The sequence below is a fragment of the Jaculus jaculus genome, chromosome 10 (assembly GCF_020740685.1).
Source record: "Jaculus jaculus isolate mJacJac1 chromosome 10, mJacJac1.mat.Y.cur, whole genome shotgun sequence".
In the NCBI taxonomy this organism is placed as follows: Eukaryota; Metazoa; Chordata; class Mammalia; order Rodentia; family Dipodidae; genus Jaculus; species Jaculus jaculus.
Window position 1 is genome coordinate 20,266,570 of NC_059111.1, and position 20,664 is coordinate 20,287,233.

At 41.4% G+C, this 20,664-nt stretch overlaps 1 protein-coding gene across 8 annotated transcripts in view; it reads left to right on the top strand.

The window, feature by feature from the left end:
* Positions 1 to 20,664, top strand: part of Neo1 (neogenin 1) — a 185,834-nt gene that overhangs the window by 114,122 nt on the left and 51,048 nt on the right. For 5 of the 8 annotated variants that reach the window (XM_004666708.2, XM_045160440.1, XM_045160436.1 and 2 more), the window contains exons 8-12: positions 3,918 to 4,137; positions 10,412 to 10,566; positions 14,812 to 14,960; positions 15,636 to 15,774; positions 18,874 to 18,923. In XM_004666708.2, coding sequence (XP_004666765.2) covers positions 3,918 to 4,137; positions 10,412 to 10,566; positions 14,812 to 14,960; positions 15,636 to 15,774; positions 18,874 to 18,923 — 713 coding nt within the window. The remainder of the gene's footprint in view (positions 1 to 3,917; positions 4,138 to 10,411; positions 10,567 to 14,811; positions 14,961 to 15,635; positions 15,775 to 18,873; positions 18,924 to 20,664) is intronic. The other 3 variants (XM_045160438.1, XM_045160441.1, XM_045160439.1) reach the window with 1 other exon arrangement.

The window sequence follows — 20,664 nt, forward strand, 5'->3', positions numbered from 1 at the left end:
GACAATACAGGTCTGGAGAGATGGCTCAACGGTTAAGACAGCTTGCCTTCAAAGTAGAAGGGCCTGAGGTCAGAGCCCAGGTCCCACATAAAACTAGATGCACAAGATGGCACATGCCTCTGGAGTTTGTTTGTAGTGGCTAGAGGCCCTTGTGCACCCATTCTCTCTGTCTGCCTCTTTCTCTCGCTCTTTCACTTTCAAATAAATAAATAAAAATAGAATGTGTTTTTTAAAAAAAATAATGAAATATGAACTGGAAAGATGGCTCAGGGATTAAAGGTATTTGTCTACAAAGCCAAAGGACCGAAGTTCAATTCCCCAGGACCCATATAAGCCAGATGCACAAGGTGGTACATGCGTCTGGAGTTTGTTTGCAGTGTCTGGAGGCCCTGGCGTGCCCATTTTGTCTCTTAATCTGCCTTTCTTCCTCTCTTTCTTAAATAAATAAAAATAAAATATTTTTTAAAAATTATAATAAGACGCATCACATAGCTCACCCTTTTCTAAAAAATACCACCAGGAACAAGACTTCTATCAACATAGGAGATTCCTTTACCAAAGGAAATTAGGGGCTAAAGAGAAAGAATGTTTCCCAAGAGCTCTGAGCCTTTTAAAGGCATTCAGAAGTTCCAAAACTCATTTATTTTCAAAATAATGGTAAACAATTTTGCATTTCTAAATGGAAACTTCAATGTACTCATTCACAGCACATTTCAGTTGTGTAAGTAGATCTCAAATTAGGTGATCGGTTCTACTTAGCCAAGGGCAGCATGCCCAGCACAGAACTTAGTAATCTCCAGCTTCAGAGATAGCTGCAGGCATGTGCGTGTGTTGGTAAACTCAAACTGTTGCAAGAGAAACTCGTACCAGTCCCAGATTTATATGTTGTCTACAAAGGTAAGTAGCATTGTGTACAAAGAAGCTAAAAAGCCCATTAAAACAAAGCTGGTCTAAAAGGCAGCATTAAGGATATAGTACACTGCAGTACTGTGCAGTAGCACTTCCTGGGCTGAAGAGGTAGCATGGCTCTAGTCTGTATAGGCCTTTGCTCAATTCTGAGGCTTTCAGACTTTGTGGAAATTTTGGAGCAGGAAAGGGAATGATCATATCTTTCACATTCAGGAATAAACTCAGGTAGCTGAAAGGGGAAAAAAAAACCAGCATAACTCTTTTGTGAGGGTATGGATGCACACATGTGCATGTCCATGTAGTGGCCAGAGGACAACCTTACCTGCAAATAAACTCTAAAAACATGTGCTACATGGGTACTGGGGAATCGAACCTGGGTCCTTGGGCTTTGTAGGCAAGTGCCTTAACTGCTGAGCCATGTCTCCAGCCCATGCCTATCTTTTATGTGGGTTGTGGGCATTAGACTCAGGTTCTCTTGCTTAAAAGTAAGCACTTTACCAACAGCTTTCTCTCCAACCCTGCATAGCTCTTCTCAAAGATGTTTTGTTATATTCTGTCATGACATCTATGTGTTCCATTGATTCTTTGGGCGTAAATGACTAAATGGCATTTATAAAAGTCTTGGGGTGATGTTGGACATTTTAATTTGGGGGAAGACTTTATGTAAGAAGAATTTAAGGTTTTGTTTTGACCAACAGAAATGTCCTAGAACTCTGTGTAACTGTTACTATTTTACATGAGAAAAGCCCGTATAATAGTTTGGACAATCTGGTATTTTTAAAATGAACACCTTTTTGAAGTCTGATTCACGTAACTACAAAGTCATGCACAGCTCTACAATTCAGTGATAGTTTATCAGATTTATAGGGATGTGCAGTTAGCATCATGAAAATAAATAAATAAAAAGTCACTTGTGGGCCAGGGAGATGACTCAGCCAATTAAAGGCACTCGCTTGCAAAGCCTGCTGGCCTGGGTTTTGTTTCCCCAGTACCCACATAAAGCCAGATACACAGTGTGGCGCATGCGTGTGCAAGTTTCTGTCATTTGCAGGAACAAGAGGCCCTGGCATGCTGGCTTGTTTGTGCACTCTCCCTCGCTCTGTCAGTAAAACATTTTTTTAAAGCAAAATGTCAAAAATGGAAAGAATTTTTTTTTTTCAAAAAAATGAAAGAAGGGCTGAACATGGTAGTGTACCTCTTTAATCCCTGCAGAGGTAGGAGGGTTGTTGTGAGTTAGACGCCAGCCTGAGACTACATAGTGAATTCCACCCGGGTCAGTCTGGGATAGAATGAGACCCTACCTCAAACAACAACAAAATACCTGAAAAGAAAAGTGTCACTCTCTGCATATATGATAGAGGTATTATGGTGTACAGATTTCAGTTTTCCTATTGACTGATCCTCATAAAAAGCCAAGAGTTCCCTGTGCCAAGTGCTCAGTCTGTCGTGGTGGTGGTCGGATTATTCTTGCTCTTCCCTAGCTTGTTTAGAATCCTCAGGCACCATCCCCCTGGTGGTTTTCCTCAGAGAGTAGCTTCACCTGGCATGTTAATTTATATTCCTAACCTTAGACTCTTACAGTCCACAGATGTTTCTAGGAGGTTGTTACCCTACCACTTAATTCAAAACCAGATCTATGGGCTCAGTAATAGAGTATCTATACAGCATGCTTAAGACCCCAGGTCCATTTTCCCAGCGCTATAAGGAAAGATCACCACCTAGATCTACAAATTGTGGGGTTTTTTTTTCCCCTTGCCTTCCTTTTCTGTTAATCCCCCCCCATTAAGTTTATGCCAGTTCTTTTGTTGTTGTTTGTTTTTCAATGCCAAACCCTGTCTCAAAAAAAATAGGCTGGGGAAATGGCTTAATGATTAAAAGTGCTTGCCTGCAAAGCCTGCTGGTCCAGTTTTGATTCCCCACTACCCACGTAAAGCTAGGTGCACAAGTGGTGCATACAACTGGAGTTGGTTTGCAGCAGCGGGAGGCCTGGCATGCCTCTCTCCCTGTCTGTCAAATAACTAACCAAATAAATAATACATAGTTTTTTTTTTTAAGAAAGTTAGATTAAACCTATATTTTCTGGCTCTAAAGTGAAGGTGATTTCAGCTGCAGAAAACAAGAATAAATTTTTCAAACCAGAATTACCATATAGAACAGCTGCCTTCAAAGAGCAAGTTACCCATGGCTGTGGATGGACAGACAGGCAGGCTCTTGACCAGCGAGCACTGTGTCAGCTCCCACCCAGTCCCAGGGCCACAGCTGTCATAATTTACATTGTGGTGATGATCCTGACAGAAGATCCGAAGTTACTTGTTCTGTGTGTGTGGCTTTGGAGTTGTTGATTGAGAATCTCTTGGTGTTTGTTAAATGGATTGATATAATAGCAAATAAAGTATAATTTGTCAGAGTGAGGAAAAAGTTGTCACTTCCCTTGGTATTCCCTGGGAAAGAGAGCTGAAGATAAGGCTTTCTAATCCCTGCAGGATAGCTTCAGTGAGGGCACCTCCCAGAGCTTTCCCTGGCCTCTTGAGTGTAGTGGGCCTTAGCCACTCCTCCCTACGACAGTCCTGCCCATACTGCATACATTCCAGATTTTGATAGAGTAGAGGAAAGTACAGAGGTCTGTCAACCTAAGAGAGGTTCACACGCACAATTTGGCATACGTTGCATGCTGCATTCAATATTAAGAAAGTGACCTGGGCCAGGCTGTGTCCTGTGAGATGTGTTATTTTCAGCTGTCACCTTCCTGTCCCTTACACACAACCATTATATGATCAGAAAATCTGCTTGCTCTCCAGTAATGCGTCTTGAATGCTACCTGTTAGTTTTCAGGAATTACCCCAGGCCTGCATGTTAGCCTTCAGTTTAATGGCCTTTTTTATGTTCATTCATTTTATTTTATTTCCCATCGTGGTTTTGTTTATTTCTTTTTTGCTTTTGTTTTTCTGTTCTCTTTTAAAACCGTTGTGGTTTGCCCTTCATATTTCCCAATGTTTGCACATGACAAGATGTTGCCATCCCAACACTACTTCCCACCTCACTGACCAGTGCCACTACTGACCGTCTAGCCCCAGCTGCGACGGGACCACTGCCATCCGCTCCTCGGGACGTCGTGGCCTCTCTGGTCTCTACCCGCTTCATCAAACTGACGTGGCGGACGCCGGCATCAGATCCTCATGGGGACAATCTCACCTACTCTGTGTTCTACACCAAGGAGGGAACAGCTAGGTAAGTGCCTGCACGTCTGGAGACAGTGGGCTCTGTCAGTCTGCCCCTTACCTGGTAATGCGTACCGGAGGGCTTCTGTGCAAAGGAACGAGACCGGTTTTCAGGCCAGAAAGTGTAACAATTGGATTGCATCTTTCCTAATTTTAGGCCACTAAATAAACATCAAGTGACCCCAAGTTCTAGTAATCTTACCTTCCTCCTGAAATAACGTGACAAGAAAGTAGATGGAGTGGCTTAGGTGGAAGTGTCCACGTGGAACCAGGATTGTGCTTTGCTTTGTTTTGTTTTGTGGAGCTGGGAATCAAACCCACAATCTCCAGCGTACTAGGCAAGAGTTCTACTCCTGAACCACATCCCCGCCCGTAGGACTACACCACATATACATACTTTGTGTACACACACACACGATTCGCTCATCACAGTTTGGAGAGTAACATTTCACTTAGTGAAGGAAGCAAGTGACTGTAACCTTTACATGGTGCTACTTGATGGCATCCTGGATGGCACAAGAATGCCTAGAGACCAAGTTGTATCATTGTCATTCGAGTCCTTGCTGCCTCTGCCCCTCTCAGGAGCCCAGGAGAATATGTGGACTCTCCAAACCACTGTACCCCACAGCCTGCCTGGGTCACTGTTGTCTGTTTTCTCACTTACTCTGTTGAACTGCAGCCCTTGCCAGTCCCCTCAGCTTCTCTCCCCATATCCTTCCTCAACAAAACCTACATTCCATGATCTCCTCTAGAAGCATTCCCCACCTTTCAGTGCATTAACATTAAATTACTGCTTTGATTAGGTTCCTCACAGACCAAGTAAAAATTTGTTTCTACTAGGGCACGTACATTGTATTTAATGTAAACCCAGCAACTGAAGAACCTGTTTACTCATACAAGGAGTTTAAATGACCTAATTTTAGCTAAACTGTAATGTTTTCCTAAATCCTGAATGTTTGGGGTTTGCAAAGATGAGGAAACAAAGTGCTGCTCACAGAAAGTGTGAGACACGCCACACATGGCCAGTTAGAACACCATTGTTGAAGCACCTCAGTGCACATGTCCTAGGAGCTCACAGAGTGCACGACACATGTTGTGAATCGAACCCTCCCTTTCATAACAAGCTATTTCTATAACAGGCTCTGTCCTTACTGACCTACCCACCCGGAATACATTCCCTTCCCAAGTAACTGCCTGGCTGCTGGTCTGTCCGGCTGCTGACAGACCTCCCCATGCACCCCTAAATTCACTCCTCTCAATTACTGTCAAATTAGGACGTGTTGGAGCCAGTTTGGTCCCCTGCCAGCCTTTAAATCTTAGGAGCTTTTGCAAATCTGATATGATTTAGCTGCTGGAAATGGGGTGCAGTGGGAGTATTTACACTGAGAAGTGCTCTAATCTAGAGTCAGTTGTTAAACAACACTGTGGATATCTCATCGCTCTATTCTGTTGACTTTGGTTTGGGGTTTTTGCTTTTCTTTTGTTTTCTCAGTACAATTCCTCTTATTACTTACTGTTTCACTCTTTTTCACTATAGTGTCCCCAGTATCTGGCATGTGATAGCACTAAATATGTACTTAAGTACTAATAATTTAAGAATTAATTTCATCCCATGGAGAAATAACAAATTATGAGATGATGTTGAGGCAATTATTGTCTGTTCAATAGATTGTGTTATATTCCCATTTTACACTGTGTGTAACAACAAATTAGAGATGTATTAAAAGATAAGTAATTTTAAAACCAAAAATTTGTTAGAAAAAAAATTCATTTTGGGAGTGGGCAAGGTCTTTCAAAAGAAGACCCCAAAAGCCATAACAAGAAAGATAAAGTTTATTACATACCAGTGGCTACTTCCATTATGAACAAGATGCAACTATCAAATGGCAAGTTAGAAGAAAAAACTTACATTATATAAGATTGTAGTAATATCTAATCCATATGAAGAACTATAAATCATAAGTAAAAGACAGATATATCAAAAGGCAAAGTTACAAGCATGCAGTTCACACAGGTTGGTGATTACCTATTAAAGTTTTCACCGTGAGTTACTGTATGTATCTACAATACTGACAACTTTTAAAACATATTTTGATTGATTTATTTGCAATCCGAGAGAGAGAATATGAATGAGAATGGGTACACCAGGACCTACAGCTACTGCAAATGAATTCCAGATGCATCTGGCTTTATTTACATGGGTACTGGGGAGTCAAACTCAGGTTGTTAGACTTTGCATACAAGCAACTTAACCCCTAAGGCATTTCTCCAGTTAGGCACTAAGTTTTATTGCCATTATCCAATATTAAAATAGTTGAAGCCTGGGACGAAACCCATTCAAGGCTATTGGTAACAGTATTAAAAATTGTCCTAAAGGGAAGGCAATTGGCAGAATTTTTAATGTTCTTAATGCACGCAGCCCTTAATCAAACAGCTACATCTGGGTATTTCTCATGTAGATTGTGCAGATATGCACGTGCATAGGGCAATCATAGTTATTATTGTTCATAAGATTAAAAAAGAAACAATACAAACTTCCATTGATGAGGAATGGGCACTCGATAAGTGTTTCCATGTGAAATGAAGTTTTCAGAAATGACATACCTGAATATTTTGATGTGCATTTAAGTGCCTAGAATACTTATTCTCAGCCAGGGGAAATTTTGTGCCCCTTCCTTGAGGGAACATTTGACAGTGTTGTCGTAACTGGAAGAAAGACAGGGTGTTTGATGGTGTGGAGGGAGGATCGTCCAGGGATGCTGACAAATATTCACTGTGCAAGAGAGCCGCCTTCAGCAAAAATGCTATCCATGTGTTTTAACTGAGACTCAATCCATTACATTTAAGTTTTTTTAAATTAGCATGTCATAGATTGAAGTAGGCAAACATGACTAATACATGAAGTTGGAGTCAAGAAAAATATATTAAGTTGGCAAGGGAGGCAGACAAGACAAAGTAAAGGTCAATTTGCATTTGGTTGACTGGTGCAAGAACAGCAAGGCTAGCTATTTAGGTAGCCCGCCTTATCCAGGGCATGTACAGGACTTAATAGATCAAAATAGAGCCAGGCATGGTGGCACACACCCTTAATCCCAGCACTTGGCAGGCAGAGGTAGAAGAGGTAGAACTGTGTGTTCAAGGCCACCCTAAGACTACATAGTGAATTCCAGGTCAGCCTGGGCTGGAGTGAGACCCTACCTCAAAAAAAAATAGTAAGTTCAGGTTTGGAGCCAGGTGTGAATGCCATCCAACAAGTAACCATCCTGGAGTCTGGCAAGCATGCCCCAGGATTGTATTGAGCAGTTGGTTCTAATTGTACTCAGTGAGCACCACTTGAGGTTATGATGGACGGGCAGGAGAAGGGAGCCAGGGAGGCAAATAGCTTAATGTAGATACCTGGTAGTTGATAGCCTAGAAGAGGATTAGAACAGTGGCTTGGAGTGGGAGTGTTTGAAACAGTATTACTGTCCCTACTTCATTTCTAAGTAGAGACCCTGACAGAGCAATAAAGAACTCTATTCAAAGACAGTATATTGTTTGTTTTACAATTTACTTAACCCTCCTTCCCTTAGATTTTGTTATCTAAGAACAAGTATAATAAATTGCTTAAGCAAATTATAATGAGAATTTAGTATAAGAATGTAGGTCACTACCTCCTTTCTTATGCAAGCTCCCCCTCCTTCTGCATTTAAGAAAGCCAACCGCCAGGTGGCACTATATACCTGGGTCATGAGCAGAGGCGCTGGTAGGGAGCTGAGTTGCACAGCCCAAGAGGTCCTTGTGCCTTTACACTTCAGGAATGCTTATCCTTCATATTTTTTAGTCTCCAAAGTGCTTTTCTGATTGTAAGTGAAGAGCAGAGAGTTACTTCAGGCACAGTACTGCTGTCTTAATGGACAACCTGCATAGTGTGCCTTTTTCTTTCTCTTGACTCATAACCATCACAGCCTCACACATGAGAATTGTCCATTCTCTCACTCCCTGGTTCTGTCCTGGCAGTCAAGGGGTTTGTATTTGTTCTTCTGGAGAGAGACTTTGTTCTGGGACTGCAGATCAATCTAGTATCAGACTTTGCTGGGAGCTGTGTTTTTCATCTTTGGGAATTGCCCTTGGGCTGATGGCCTTTCTGTAGCAATACTTCTCAGATTTTAGTTACACCTCCCCTCTCTCCCATTTCTCCCCTTTCAGAGAGGAAAGCACAAAAGATACACATGTATGAAGCACTCCTATGGGAGCATTCTGCTTAGTACTTGCAGTGTGTGGATGTGGAGGAGACTGCCTTTCACTTCAGTTTAAAGTGAAACAGCCTCCTGAGTTGTTTTTCTGAGAGATGCCTTGCTTAACATTTCATAGACTTGATGATAAAGAGACATAGTCTGTGCTCTTATAGATAGATTTTTTTGAAGGGAGGGGTGGGAACTGGCATACCAGAGCCTTCAGCCTCTGTAGCCAAACTCCAGACTCACATGCCACCTTGTATGTCTGGCTTACGTGGGACCTAGGGAGTCAAACATGAATCCTTAGGCTTCGCAGGCAAGCGTCTTAACTGCTAAGCCATCTCTCCAGCCTGAGATTTTTTTTTTTGTTCAATTAAACAACAATCATTTGGGATCATACCAGAAACCCCAAGTACAAGAAATAAGTTGCTATCCTCTCTCTAAATCCTTTGGCTTAGAGGTTTTTAGGCATAGCCAACATAGTATTATAGATTTCCTAAGTATTTCTGAACAATAATTTTTGTTACTATAATAATCTCTAATGGGCTTAGACAATTATATCAATCTCTGTAAATACCATGTGGATACTACATTTGTTTATTTTGGTGGGGCTGGGAATTGAACCCAGGATCTTATCCATGATAGGCAAGCATTCTACCACTGAGCAACATCACTGATGCATGTGTGTGTGTTTTCAATGAAAGTAAGTTGTTTAAACTACACTGTTGAAAACATTTAAATGTAAATGTTCGCCTGTAATCATACGAATATGGTCACATAGACTTAGACAAATTTTAATCAACAAATTCAAGGCAACTTTGCAATATCTTAATAAAATAATTTGAAACACACACACAAGAATTTAAAAACAGACTAGGATATTCAGTGTAATTTCCTCCAGAGTCATTTTGGGCTCTGTTACTGCCTTTTCTTTTTTAAAAAATATTTTATTTATTTATTTATTTGAGAGAAGCAGAGAGAGAGAAAGAGAATATGGGTGTGCCAGGACTTCTAGCCACTGCAGTGAAGTCCAGACACAGGCGTCCCCTTGTGTATCTGGCTTACCTGGGTCCTGGGGGGTTGCACCTGGGTCCTTAGGCTTTGTAGGCAAATGCCTCAACCACTAAACCATCTCTCCAACCCTGTTATTTCCTTCTCAAAATAACTTCAGCTCTTCTATGAATGACAGTCCTTAAAGGCCAACTATCTAAAACAAATTCCTTCACATTATTTGTTGAAAACTCATTTATAACTTAATCTAGTTTGCACATATAGTTGATATAGTAGGCTAAACAAAATTGTGGACATAACTTGGACACACTCCCACTAGACTCCAGAAGCTGCCTTTTTATAAGGAATTTGGACAAGCTTTATGTTTTCCTCATACCATTGTCTCATTTGTGTTGGTTAGTTTGAAAATCATTCAAAAGAAATATTAGTGTTAAGAATTAAATTATTAAAACAATGCCATGAATTCCCTTTTTAACAGATTAGGTTTCATTTAGATTTTTATGTTTATTTATTTACTTGAGGGAGAGGAAGAAAGAGGCAGAGAGAGGGAGAGAGAGACTGGGCACGCTAGGGCCTCCAGCCACTGCAAATGAACTCCAGAGAGGGGAGTCGAACCTGGATCCTTTGGCTTTGCAGGCAAATGCCTTAACCGCTAAGTCATTTCTCCAGTCCTCATTTAGATTTTTAATGTTTCATTCTCAGTTTTAAAAGTAATACCCTCTAGCTTTATTTTTATTGAGCACCTCTTATTTAAAACTTACAGCATTCAGTGAAAATTGGTTAATACCTTTAACCACCTCCTGTCCTGTCCATTCCCAAGACTCAATCCTTAAAACTCAGTGATTCTTAAAACTTTACCAGTCATGTTTGAGCAAAAGCATCAGCAACTTTTCCTGCTATTTTGCCAGTCTCTGTATTCTACTGAAACTAGTAACCCACAGGAGTTTCAGTTTTGAGTAAATTTGACTTGGATTTTGGTGTGAAATGGAAATTGAAACTGTACATTCTAGAAATATTCTCAGTCATCACCATTTCTTTCCGTTTCTTCACCTACAGGGAGCGTGTTGAGAATACCAGTCGCCCAGGAGAGATGCAGGTGACCATTCAAAACTTAATGCCAGCAACTGTGTACATCTTCAAAGTTATGGCTCAAAATAAGCATGGCTCTGGAGAGAGCTCGGCTCCACTGCGAGTGGAAACACAGCCCGAGGGTAAGTCTTCACCTGCCTCTCAGCCCACCCAGAGCAAGACTGTCTGAAGGTCTGTTTGCCTTCTGCTAGCCTGCAGACTTGTCTTAGGCCCTTGTGAATTTCTAAACAATAACAAATTATTACAGAGTGAGCCTCTACTTTTTATATATTCATATTACTGAACCTTTACAATTGACTCACTAGCCACGTAGAATCTTTCTTCTGATCCCGTGCATTCACCTATGTAATTCTGAAGTATCAATTTCTTTAGTTGTTACTATAAAAATATCTTGCTTATTTTATGAATATTTCCCATAGTTGTCTAATGCCTTGCACATGAGTGTGCATTTATAATTGTCATTAACTGCATTGTCCTGTCTTTATGCATACCTCATTCATTGGCAGCTCTTGTAGCCCTTATGTTGGATCTCTGTGTCCTTTGTACTAAATAGTGTTACTTCCAACTGTGTTTCTAAACAGTGTTGCTTCCAACTGCATTTCTAAACAGTGTTACTTCCAACAGCATTTATAAACAGCGTTACTTCCAACTGCATTTATAAACAGCGTTACTTCCAACTGCATTTATAAACAGCATTACTTCCAACTGCATTTCTCAGCAGTATTACTTCCAGCTGCATTTCTCAGCAGTGTTACTTCCAACTGCGTTTCTCAGCAGTGTTACATCCAACTGCATTTCTCAGCAGTGTTACTTCCAACTGCATTTCTCAGCAGTGTTACTTCCAACTGCATTTCTCAGCAGTGTTCCTTCCAACTGCATTTCTAAACAGTGTTCCTTCCAACTGCATTTCTAAGGCTTTCAGTGGCTGAGACAGGTACCAGGTTGACTTATATTATGGATGTTCTGGATGTCTTAACATTTGGTTTTAAACTGTGGGCCTAAAATTATGACAAAAAGGTCATAATTAATACTTTCCCCACCTGAAACTTTCTTTAACTTCTGCCTTCTTTTAACACAAGCCCATTTTTCCTCATTGTTCTCCAGTTTCCTTTGGCTGTAGCTACAGAGTTTCTTTGAGTAGGGAGCATGTGAGATGAATTTGTGGAAACTCCCTATCTAAAAACCTAGCAGAATGAACACGTTTACCAATGAGACTGTGGAAATGATTCAGGAACTGCACCTAGTGGTAGAATAGTTAAGATGCTGTCTGCTTTTACTCGTTAATGTTGTAGATTTCACATCAAATATTTGAGTACATCTTATGCTAGGTACCATGCAAAATATTAGAGATAGATTGATGGTGAACAGGGTAAGATTTTTCCTCTTAGAAAGTAAGCAATGATGATAGGAAGGAAGCTTTGGTCATTTTAATGATGGATACTGAAGACCAAGGATCTAACTCAGGCACGAACACTAGAGCCATCAAGAAAATCCACACTGGGCATGGAGCAACCCCAGCACTTGGGGGATGGAGTTCAAGGTCATCCTTGGCTATATAGTGAATTGAAAGACAACTGAACTACATGCGGCCCTATCTCACAAAAGAAAGAAAGAAAGAGCAGGGGAGGCAGGGAAGAAGGGAGCGGGAGAGAAGGAGGGAGACAGGGAGACCAAGGGTTGAGTAAGGGCAAATGTAATCTCATTCAAAGAAGAGATGTTAAATTTCAGTTATCTGTGTCAAACAAGTATGGAAGTTTTCCATTAAATTTTAAGCTCAGTTGCTCTGTTAGCTTGTAAGTACAGATGCCATACGTTGAGACACTGGTGTCCAGAACAAGGAAGAATTATTGTGACTATAAAAAAACAGGGAGGGGGATCAAGGCAGAATTCTCAGAAAGATGGGGCCTGAGGGTAGCCTTGAAGCATTTGACTTCGCACAAGCATTCTTGAGGATGGAAGCTGAGTGACCTAAATCCCAGAAATAGGATCTAACAGTACACAAGCAAAGTGAGTCATGAAAATGAGGGGAGAGTGCTGGGTTTGATCTGGTGCAGAATTTTGTCTGGGATCTGTAAGCCTTCTGAAACGGTGAAAATATTTCTGGGTCTGTATATATTCACATTTATCTGGAAAGAGTCTTTAGCTTTCATGAACGTTTCAGACCTTGTGAGTTGAGTTGTTGAGAGTGTCGGAGTCAGAATTCGGAGGTGAGAGAAAGGCAGGAGGAAGAAGCGGGGCCGCACTGAGTGCCTGCTGTGCGCCAGTCACTGGACTAGGTCGTCAGGGTGGACGGATGGGCCAGCCCCAGCTTCTGTCCGTAAGGAACTTGCAGCCCGATGCCAAAGACAGACACAGAAATACATAATAGTAAGAGGTGCTGTTGTCTCAGGGTGGGGAGGCAGCACAAGCATTTGCTGAAGCGGTCTGGCTGAGAGCGGGTAGTAAAGGAAGACGATGAGTGGAGGGCACCAGGTTCTGGGAAGGGCGTTTGGGGTTTGGAGAAATAGACTAACACGGCGAAAGGGAAGCAGCGTGGAGAGAGACCTGCACTTCTCTGGGGGCGTTCAGCATGTGGGGGAGTTATGAATGTTGTAGTTAGTCTTTAGGAAATATTTTGCCTTTTAGCCTCATAAATTAATTTAAGACTTCTGCTCCTTGCTCCAGAGTACAACTGGAATGAAAGAATTCATTAGTGCCCTTAAGTTTAAGGATCATACATGCCTCACTTAGACAATGAATAATTTGAAAGTAACTTCAAGGGAATTTAGGAACTGTTTTGTATTCCTTTCCCTTTAGGTAACTTAGAGGAAAGTTTTTCATAGCAGTGGAAGTGTGACAATTCCCACCTCTCAGGCTACACAAAATATGCTCTTACCGTCAAGTGAATAGCACGATTCCTGACTAAATAAAGCAAACAACTGCTAGAGTGACTATATTCAGGTCTCTCTACTTCTGCAGCATAAGAAAGTCGTATGGCACAGTGCTGTCATTCAAGAAAACCCATTTGTCTTACACGTATCCCCCTCTTCCCAGATCATAAATCTAATGGTGTCTTTCATAGAGACACGAGCGCTAGAGCAGTTGTTTTCAAATACAGAACTTCTGCCAAAGTGTAGGCGTGGGCAGCTACCCAAGATTTGTAGACAAATTGGAACTAAAACCTGTCAGGAAAAAAAGGAACATACTAAAAGATTGGCATGTGAGCCATTGTAGAAGTTAGGTGTATAGTCCACAGCCAGCCAGCCAACTGAAGGCTTTGCCGCTGTCTCCCTCCTGTTCCCCGTGAGGTCAGATTTGAGACTCAAACAAAGAGTGACCGTGTCAGCTCTGGCACCACCACTCTAACTTTGACACCTCTTGGAAAGGTTCTTAACCTTCAGACCTCATCTGTAAGTGGGGATGGTAATATTCTCCCCCTCATTTGGGTTAGTGCAAAGATTAAATTAGAAATGCACGCACGCACGCACACACACACATACACACACACACACACACACAGGAAATGTTGGGCTGATTTAATTGACTATAAGCATTCAGTAAATGGTAGCTGCTTTTCAAATTGATATATTATTCTTATGCCTTTCCTACTGTTCTTCCATACATATGTTCACTTGTCCTTCCAAAACACAGTTATAATCCTGTCACGATCTTGTTCATATTATTTCAGTAACTGCCCATTAGAGAAAATCCAGACTTCATAGCTGGATATAGAAGGTCTTTATTGTCTGACTCTGGTCACTTCCAGCATTATCACCCCCACATCTATTGTGTGTCTCAACCATCTGAGTCACATGACAGTGTCCTTCTATATATCCTCCCATTGATCCCAATGACTGGCATAATTTTATCCTTGGTGTCTGAGGGAACTGTTCATTCTTGATACCAAGAAGCTTTCATCACTGTTTCCCTTTCCTGTCTAACCCCTCCCTGAGGGGTTGTCATTGCAGCCATCATCAGAATCTGTTAGGACTTAGGGCACTGTAACTGTTTGTATGCCTGACTTCTATTCTAGAGTCCTGTGTAGGCAGGACCTCTGTCTGTCACTGTGCCAAGGGCCTCCTCAGCATCTGATTGGGGCGGGGGGAGATCTGTACTTGTGGTCGTTGCTTTTTGTGCAGCCTAGTTCCACTAGGACGTTTAGAAACCAAGAGCTACTTTAAATATTATATGATTTTCAATAAATGTTAGAGATATTTCACAAGTCAAACAAAGGAAGATGTATGTATTCTAAAACCATTTCAATCACATCATTTTCTGAGCTTTTCCTGTTTGTCAAATATGGGCAATGTGACAGCATTACTGAGGATGGTTATGCAGACTACATTAAGTCTGATTTACATTGTGCTCTATTGAAATTGTCTTTTCAGTTCAGCTCCCTGGCCCAGCACCTAACATTCGAGCTTATGCAACATCACCCACTTCTATCACTATTACATGGGAGACACCGTTATCTGGCAACGGGGAAATTCAGAATTACAAATTGTACTACATGGAAAAAGGGACTGATAAAGAACAGGTATAAAATGATGTCCTGTGTAAACCATTGATTAAAATAGCAGGGTTGAAATATATTTCTAAAACTAAAGGGCTAGAGATATGGCATATAGCTCAGTGGTAGAGCAGTTACCCATCATGCATAAGGCCCAAGTTTAATCCCTAATACTGTACCAAAAAAGAGGGGGGACCAAAGCTCAATATTTGTTTGATTAAAAATCACAAGTGGTTTTTTTTTTGTTTTTTGTTTTTTTTTGTTTTTGGTGGGGTCTCACTCTAGCCCAGGCTGACCTCGAATTCACTATGTAGTCTCTGGGTGGCCTTGGACTCATGGTGATCCTCCTACCTCACCTCCCGAGTGCTAGGATTAAAGACGCGTGCCACTATGCCCAGTCTTAAAAATGAGAAGTTTTTTTTTTTAAAAAAAAAAGATGTATAGGAAATAAAAAGTTGTTAGTATCTGTTTCTGTACCAGAATTTAATCACATAGTTTATATCAGCAAGGGCCATGAAACTTCAAGTAATATTTGTAAATGAATTGTCACTGCTTATGGTTAATTAATCTACTTTGACTATTAATGTTCTATAAAAGGGTTAAACTCTGAATTGTGTAGATCATAGAACCTGGTTAGTTACTTATTGTGTGACATTTCATATGGCTTGAGTTGTATCTATAGACAGTGCTATTTTATTCAAGGATGTTGATGTTTCAAGTCACTCCTACACTATCAACGGACTGAAAAAGTATACTGAGTATAGTTTCAGAGTGGTGGCCTACAATAAACATGGTCCCGGAGTCTCCACTCAAGATGTTGCTGTTCGAACATTATCAGATGGTGAGTCTTTTTCTTTTCTTTTTTTCTTTCTTTCTTTTCTGGTTCAAAATAACATTCTTGGTTCCCTCATCTTATAAGGTCATGGACTTTGTTGTCAAGAAGATTCCATTCACATTTCCAATGTACCCCTTCCTGGAAAAGTCACTAAACCTTTTGAGTATGCTTCCTTATATGCAACTTTGCTGTGTAAGAGCCTGTGGTGCCTGATGCTTAACAGGCTTTCAGTGTTCTAGTTTGTAGCAGTTTTCTGTGTAGGCAAATACCGTTACATAGTCCTGACACAGGCCGATTCAGGGCTGTTAGACCAGCCTTGCTCTACTTAGCAGCCACGTTTACTTGCCAGATTGGCCCTTTTAATCCCTCAGTATTTGTGACGCTTTCATTTCTTAAAGTTACATACATGTATCCATGACCTAATAGTACTTTTCAACTACAGTGTGCCCAAAAAGATTAAGTAGATCAAAACCAGGGGATTTTAATTTTTTAGAACAGAAAAGAAAATACCAGCTCATTGCACTTGGTAAGGTTGTCTCCTGTTTCATGAAACTCAGATGAATTCAGTGTTACTATAAAAATGTCTTGTTTAAAATGTATTTATATGTGTATAGCTTAAATATGTTTACACACTTGCTATAGAAGCTGTAGTTTGACTCCCTTAAGCCAGTGATCAAACTTGACATTACCAGTAAAGAAATAAATGGACATCCTGTGTCTGTGGCATTCTGCATGAAGAATGACACAGCCTCACTTTTGCTATATTCCTACTCAGAATATTTAATTTGAATATAAATCATTATGCAAAAACAGAGCATATCCTAATTGAGAGACATTCCATAATTGTTTTTTATTTTAGAAGCTGACCTGGATTTTTAGAATGTATTAGTCTTACAAAGAAGGGTGGGGTAGGAATCTGGGGCTGGAGAGATAGCTCATTTAGAATGCACTTGCCTTACAAGCATAAGGACCTGAGTTCAATCCTCAGAACCCACATAAACTGCTGAGCGAGGTGGTGCATGCTTGTGATCCCAGCTCTGGGAAGGAGAGATAGGAGGAGCTCTATTCTAGAACTTGTTGGCCAGTAAGTCTAGCCTAATAGATGAGCTCCAGGCCAAAGAGATACCCTGTCTCAAAAAAGGTGGACAGCATCTGAGAGGAGCAACACCCAAGGCAGTCCTCTGCCCTGTACACACGTGGACACACCCAAGGATCTGCATTAAAGTAGAATAAAAACACCCGACATAAAACATGTATGATCTTTGACTCAGAACCAGACAGAGGGGAAAGCCAGCCATACAATATACTGTTGGTGCACGTGAAGTTAGATAAGCATAGTATTAAACAACAATAAATATTAGACATGTTACCTCAGTATGTTTAATATTTTTTATGACAAGATTACATTTCCCACATGTGGCTGTTGCATTTTAGTTTAGTTGCAGCCTGTCCTTATTCTTGGGAAGTAAGCACTGAAGTATTTAGGAGCAAAGTATCACAGTGACTGTGGCCCTCGCAGATAGTTCAGGAACAATCATGGATAGATAATCTGCGTATGTATGCACTTACCATGAAAATATAAAGTAGATGCTGCAGATTATTAACCAGTGGAAGGAGGAGGGGAAAATGCAGTTCTCCCTGTCCAGTTCTTGCTTCTCTTTTCTGTGGACTTGACATATTTCAGGATAAAAAGTTGAGGAACAAAAACTACAAACTATAGTTTGGCTAGCCAGCTGAAGTAAGCCACTTGGTCAAGATTTGGAGGATAATTTGAGAGGAAAATGTTTATAGGCTTTTAAATCTACATGTGAGCCAAATTTTAATTGCACTTAAATGGGTTGGCATGCTGACCACAGTACTGTGGGTACTGAGTGTATCTTAATGTGGTAGCTCAGAGCATTTGGCAGTAAATAAAGGAAATCTTATGTCTTATGCAAACTAAGACAAATAGCTCAGGCAAGCTAACTGCGTGGAGCCTCACCTGTAACGTAGAACTAACAGCGGAAACCCCTTTGTGAAATTGTAAGGACTAATGCCTGCCACACGGTGAGTGCGCATCAGGTCTCCGCCATGCTAAGCCGTGCGGGTGCCTCTGCAGCTAGGCCACTTCTTAACATGGAAATGCTAGCAACAGTTCATGCACTGTTTTCATCATACTGGTGCCTAAGCCTCTGACTTGAGGCCCAAGTGAAAGCAGTGAGCAAGACATATCAAGTGCCTTCCAGAAACTTCAGCTCAGTGGTTAGATAGGTCACCCAGTTATAAAGGGAGAAGAAAACCCCCATGGGTGTATTAGGAGAGAAGGCTAGAATTAGCATTTTGTGAGTGAAGGTAAAACTGGTCAGATCTACCTGAGTTGTCTCCTTGCTGTCGTCACCATGAAGGGAGGAACGGGAGGTATGCCATAAAGGTTCAGATGTCCTGTGTTAAGTTCTAGTTTGTGGGGAACTAAATTAGGCAGTGGTTTGTTTGACCAGTAATCCCAAACTTCTTGCAGTTAAATGAGTGGTCCTTGATACCAGAGATGCCGTGGGAATCCAGAGAGCTCACTGTGTTGAAGTTCCCCTTGCTTAAATGTCTCTTTTCTTGAGAACTGCCTTTGGAACCAGTTTAAGCAGCCACAGAGAGCCAAGTTTGCTGATTTATGTACATCTCATTTGGGTCCATATTGTCACTACCCCATTCAGTCACATGCCATGTTCATTAGATTTGGTTCCAGGAGATGTATGGCTTTTCCCCAAGACAAATGTTGAGAAGAATATGTTTAAGGTTCAGAATAGATCTGAGGTCTAGAAAAGTTGAGAGTCTGAAAGAGTTCTGAGCCACTGTGCACCCCTGAAATCAGCATCTGACTCCCCAGCAGTACAGTCTGATGGACACTCATGTGAGAGTGTGTTGTCTACATGTTACTCAAACATGCCCCCTCATTCCTTCCAGAGCCACCACCAGAAGACACTGGCAGCTGGGTTGAGAGTTTCTGGTCACATAATCAGTGTTGCATATGTGCATTTGTGTTAAGTCTGGCCAAGAACAGTTGTTACATGATAGGTGTTATATAGGTGACTAAAATTTTTTCTTTTTTTTTTTTTCTTTTAACCTGTCTAGTTCCCAGTGCTGCACCTCAGAACCTATCGTTAGAAGTGAGAAATTCGAAGGTAAAACTTTGTAATACTACTACTCACTGTATTGGTATATTGCTAGACCTCAGAGGGCCTTACATGTGATATCAGAAATGCCAGGAGACAACATCCTAACAGTGAATGTGTTGCAGTCAGGGTCACATTGCTGGTAGAAATCACCCAACCAAGAGCAGCTTGTGTGTGTGTGTCGGGGGTGGGGGGGATTATTTTGACTTACAGACTTGAGGGGAAGCTCCACAATGGCAGGGAAAATGATGACATGAGCAGAGGGTGGACATCACCCCTGCCCAACATAATGTAGAAAACAGCAATAGGAGAATGTGCTAAGCACTGGCAAGGGAAAGCTGGCTATAACACCCATAAGCATGCCCCCAACAGTACGCTCCCTCCAGGAGGCATAAATTCCCAAATCTCGATCAGCTAGGAACCTAGCATTCAAAACACTTAAGTTTATGGGGGACACCTGGATCAGACCACCACATTCCACATTCTGCCCCTGGCCCCCATAAACTGATAACCATACATGATATAAAACATAATACATTCAGTTCAACTTTAGAAGTCCCCATAGTTTTTGTCAACCCTATTAATCTTCAAACATCCCCATAATCCATGGTCTTTTAACTGAGCCATAATACCAAAAAACAAACAAACAAAAACCCATAATGGCACAAAATAAACATTCACATTGCAAAGATGGCATTGGGTATAACAAAGAAATGTTCAACTAATACAAGATTTAAAACAACCAGAGCAAACATCAAACTCAGTAGCTCCAAGTCCAACAACTTTAGTCAGTGACAAATCTCCAAGTCCAATAATTCTAACTGGCAACAAGTCTTTGGAGTTCCAATTCTGCCCCTCTAGCTGGGATAGTCACAGTCCTGGAAAACTTCATCCAGGGCCAGCAGCTTTCCTTGGCAGCTATTGCGTGGTCCCAGTGTCTCCACTGGGTCTCCACTGCAACCCACAGTCCATCCTCATGGCTCCATCAGGTCTCCTTGTGCAGGCATCCAGAAAACCTGACTCACACTGCCCATGGCCATTTCCAAAACACAAGACTGCGTCGCAAACTCAATGACCCTCTCTTTCCTGCACTTCTTATACTCCACAATACCAGGTAGGTGCCAATTCGTTAATGCAGCAGGTGGGGGGGGGGGGAGGATAAAGCAGACTTTGAAGAACAGGACACTCTTTGAGCACTCAGACCTCTTCAGAAGAGTCTACATTCTTCCTGGTGCCTCACTGCAGGTCAGTGGCCCAATCTGAATGGTTGTAATCTCTCAATTGCAGCTGAACAGGCAGCAGTTTCAGCCTAAAGATTTCTTTCTGTGCCATATCCCTCTGTTCACACTAGTCCATTTCTACACAAAGCAACCCTGCACAAGTTTTCAGGACACAGGCATAACAGCAAGCCTCTCACACAAACTTCTTCTAGTCCAGTCCAAGCAAAACTCTTTCTCACCCTCACAAGCCAAACCTCACAGCCCATAGTTCTTACAGCATTCAGGTCTTTCAACTCTGACCAGAATAGTCCATCAAGCTGTACTTATAGCACTGCAAGATGTCTCTTATGCCAAGGTCTGAAATCCTTACACATTCTTCTTGAAAATCAGCTCCAAAAGGCACAGTCAGGTGTCTTGCAGCAAATGATACCACTCCTCAGTACCAACATTACTATTGCAATCAGGTTTGCATTGCTGGCAGAAATCACCAACCAAGAGCAGAAAAAAAAAAAAAGTTCATTTTGGCTTAC